General features: G+C 41.8%; 1 protein-coding gene across 1 annotated transcript; it reads left to right on the top strand.

The window, feature by feature from the left end:
• Window positions 1-231: 231 nt before the first annotated feature.
• On the top strand, window positions 232-2,955 carry LOC121239207 (G-type lectin S-receptor-like serine/threonine-protein kinase RLK1). Its single transcript, XM_041136371.1, is given in 2 exon segments — window positions 232-1,339; window positions 1,342-2,955. Coding segments are annotated over 2 exon segments (2,553 nt in total). The 5' UTR covers window positions 232-246; the 3' UTR covers window positions 2,802-2,955.
• Window positions 2,956-3,172: the final 217 nt, after the last annotated feature.

Genomic DNA, 3,172 nt, shown 5'->3' with positions numbered 1-3,172 from the left:
AGCCAAATATATATATTTTTTAATTTTACTTTTCACATTCGTGCATTATTGATGCAACAGCCCTCGCAGTCTAAGCAGCAGGAAAATTCATGCAAGGACTAGGCCCACTAGACTTTAAATTTGACATATGGAGAAACTTCCAATGGTTTTGTGACAAATGTGAGTACGTAACAGCTGAAATAGACTTCCAATGGAATGGTTCAAAAGTTATCTGAAACCAAGACCTTATTACGTGGTCCATCATCCATGGTTGAAGCTAAGGTTGACAGAAGAAATCTTAAATGCTTCACCAACAACAGTACCTTTGCTAGCCACAAGGCTGTTAAAATCTGTGTGTCTTGCTCATTTTTGTTAATGGCAATTGCAATGGCTTTTCTTCCTCCTTGTCTTCTTGTTTCCTTGCTAATTCTGCTACCGATTTCTACTGTTGCTCAAAGTAATGGTAACATTACTGCTGGAGATTCTATCATTGCAGCTGCCAATAGCTCTTCATGGCTATCTCCTTCTCGTGAGTTTGCCTTTGGATTTCGTCCACACAATGATAAGGATTTCTTCCTACTTTCCATCTGGTTTGATAAGATACCAGACAAGACCATAGTTTGGTATGCAAATGGAGATAAGCCTGCACCATCGGGATCAAAAGTGGCTCTTACTGCTGACCGTGGCCTAGTACTTACTGACCCTCAAGGCCAACTGTTATGGAGCTCTCAGACCATTATTGGTACTGTAGCTTCTGGAGTTATGACCGACGCAGGGAACTTTGTGCTTGAAGATAGAGAATTTAATAAGGCATGGGAGAGTTTCAATAGTCCCACCGATACGTTGTTGCCTACACAAAATCTGGACAGAAATGGGGTGCTTTCATCTCGACAATCAGAGACCAACTTTTCCAAAGGAAGGTTTCAGCTGCGTTTGCAACAAGATGGAAATCTTGTGCTTTATACCATAAACCTGCCGACCGACTACGCTAATGCACCATACTATGCTAGTGGGACTACTTCCTCCAATGATCCTCCATCAAGTCCCGGTCGAGAATTGGTCTTCAACGAATCAGGCTACATGTTCATTTTGAGAGGGAATGACCAACAATTCCCTCTAACACAGGGACAACAGGAAGAATCAAGTTCTGATTTCTACTTCAGAGCAACTCTTAACTTTGATGGAGTTTTTACCCAATATTCTCACCCAAAAGCTTCCAACAGCAACAGAAGCTGGAGTTCTCTCTGGTCTCAACCAGAAAATATCTGTGTTTCCAGTCGTGTTGAAGCAGGTATTGGCGTTTGCGGGTATAACAGTATCTGCACTCTGAAAGCAGATCGAAGACCGATGTGTCAATGCCCCCTGGATACTCCTTACTCGATCCAGATGACCGGTACGGTAGCTGCAAACCGGACTTCATACAAGGCTGTGAAGAAGACAGGCTAGGCCGCCCTGGAGAAGATCTTTATACTTGGGTAGACCTAACAAATACAGATTGGCCAACCTCTGACTACGTGCTGTTGACGCCTTATTCTGAAGATCGGTGCAGACAATCTTGCCTGGAAGACTGTATGTGTGCTGTTGCCATTTTCAGATTAGGTGATACCTGTTGGAAGAAGAAGCTACCTCTATCAAATGGGAGAGTGGACAGTAACCTTAACGGGGGGAAGGCTCTCATCAAAATCAGGAAAAATAATTCCACCCTGCCGGTGCCGGATCCTCGTTTTGATCAGGATCCAGAACTAAAGAAGAAGAATCAGGATACTTTGATCCTCATTGGATCAGTGCTTCTTGGTGGTTCTGTCTTTGTTAACTTAATATTAATTTTAGCAGTTTGTCTAGGTTTCTCCTTCATTTACCACAACAAGCTACAAAAAATAATCGCAAATGCCAGTAGTGTGCAATTGAATTTGCGTTGTTTTACTTACAAAGAGCTTGAAGAAGCCACAGATGGATTTAAGGAAGAATTGGGAAAGGGGGCTTTTGGTGTTGTTTACAAAGGAACAATACAAATGGGTTCTAGGGTTCATGTGGCAGTCAAGAAGTTAAATAATTCGTTCCAAGATAGTGAGAGAGAGTTCAGGACAGAAGTGAGTGTGATTGGCCAAACATATCACAAGAACCTGGTTCGATTGCTTGGATTTTGCGATGAGGGCCAACAACGGCTGCTGGTATACGAATTCTTGAGCAATGGCACTTTAGCAGGTTTTCTTTTCGGAGACCTGAAACCCAGTTGGAATCGAAGAATCGAAATTGCTATTGGGATTGCAAGAGGACTCTTGTATTTACATGAGGAGTGCAGCAGCCCGATCATCCATTGCGATATAAAGCCTCAGAACATACTCCTTGACGACTATTACAACGCTCGGATTGCTGACTTTGGATTGGCAAAGCTTTTGATGATGAACCAGAGCCATACTAATACTGCCATTAGAGGAACCAAAGGTTATGTTGCACCTGATTGGTTTAGGAACATGCCGATCACAGCCAAGGTGGATGTCTATAGCTACGGTGTCATGCTACTAGAGATAATTTGCTGCCGAAAAAGCGTACGCATGGAGTCGGATTTGGAAGACAAAGCAATTTTGACTGATTGGGCTTATGATTGTTATCAGGAAGGAACGTTAGATGCCTTGGTTGAATATGATGTGGAGGCGTTGGATGACAGAAAGAGGCTGGATAAGTTTGTGAAGGTCGCTATTTGGTGTATTCAGGAAGACCCATCTCTTAGACCAACCATGAGGAAGGTTACACAGATGCTCGAGGAAGTTGTCGAAGTTCTTGCTCCACCATGTCCCTCCCCTTTTAGCAAACCAGGTTAAAAGCAGCATATATCCACTTCTTCTGCTAAGCTTACAGTTACTATATTTGTCCTACTCTTTTACTCTGTTTTTCAGTCCATCATCATGAGATCTATTGTTCATAAATAGAAATTTGTATTTTTGCATGAATTGATAATAATTTACTTCTGTAGTCGATCGATCTCTGGATTGAATGTTGCTGTACAATGCATCTATTTCCTTTTCAGTCCTATCGAGTTTTCTTTGCAGTGGGAAAAAAAAAAAAAAAACTCATTCAGAATAGATAATAAAGCATGGACAGAAACACCATGAACACAAATTCTTGCTATCCCTCTCAGTCAAAATGTCACAAACTTATATGATAAACGCTTTCTTGTGGCTCAACTCATTCA

Source organism: Juglans microcarpa x Juglans regia, chromosome 7D, assembly GCF_004785595.1.
Source record: "Juglans microcarpa x Juglans regia isolate MS1-56 chromosome 7D, Jm3101_v1.0, whole genome shotgun sequence".
In the NCBI taxonomy this organism is placed as follows: Eukaryota; Viridiplantae; Streptophyta; class Magnoliopsida; order Fagales; family Juglandaceae; genus Juglans; species Juglans microcarpa x Juglans regia.
The sequence above is the reverse complement of the archived record's forward strand: the minus strand, read 5'-3'. Positions and strand labels throughout refer to the sequence as shown.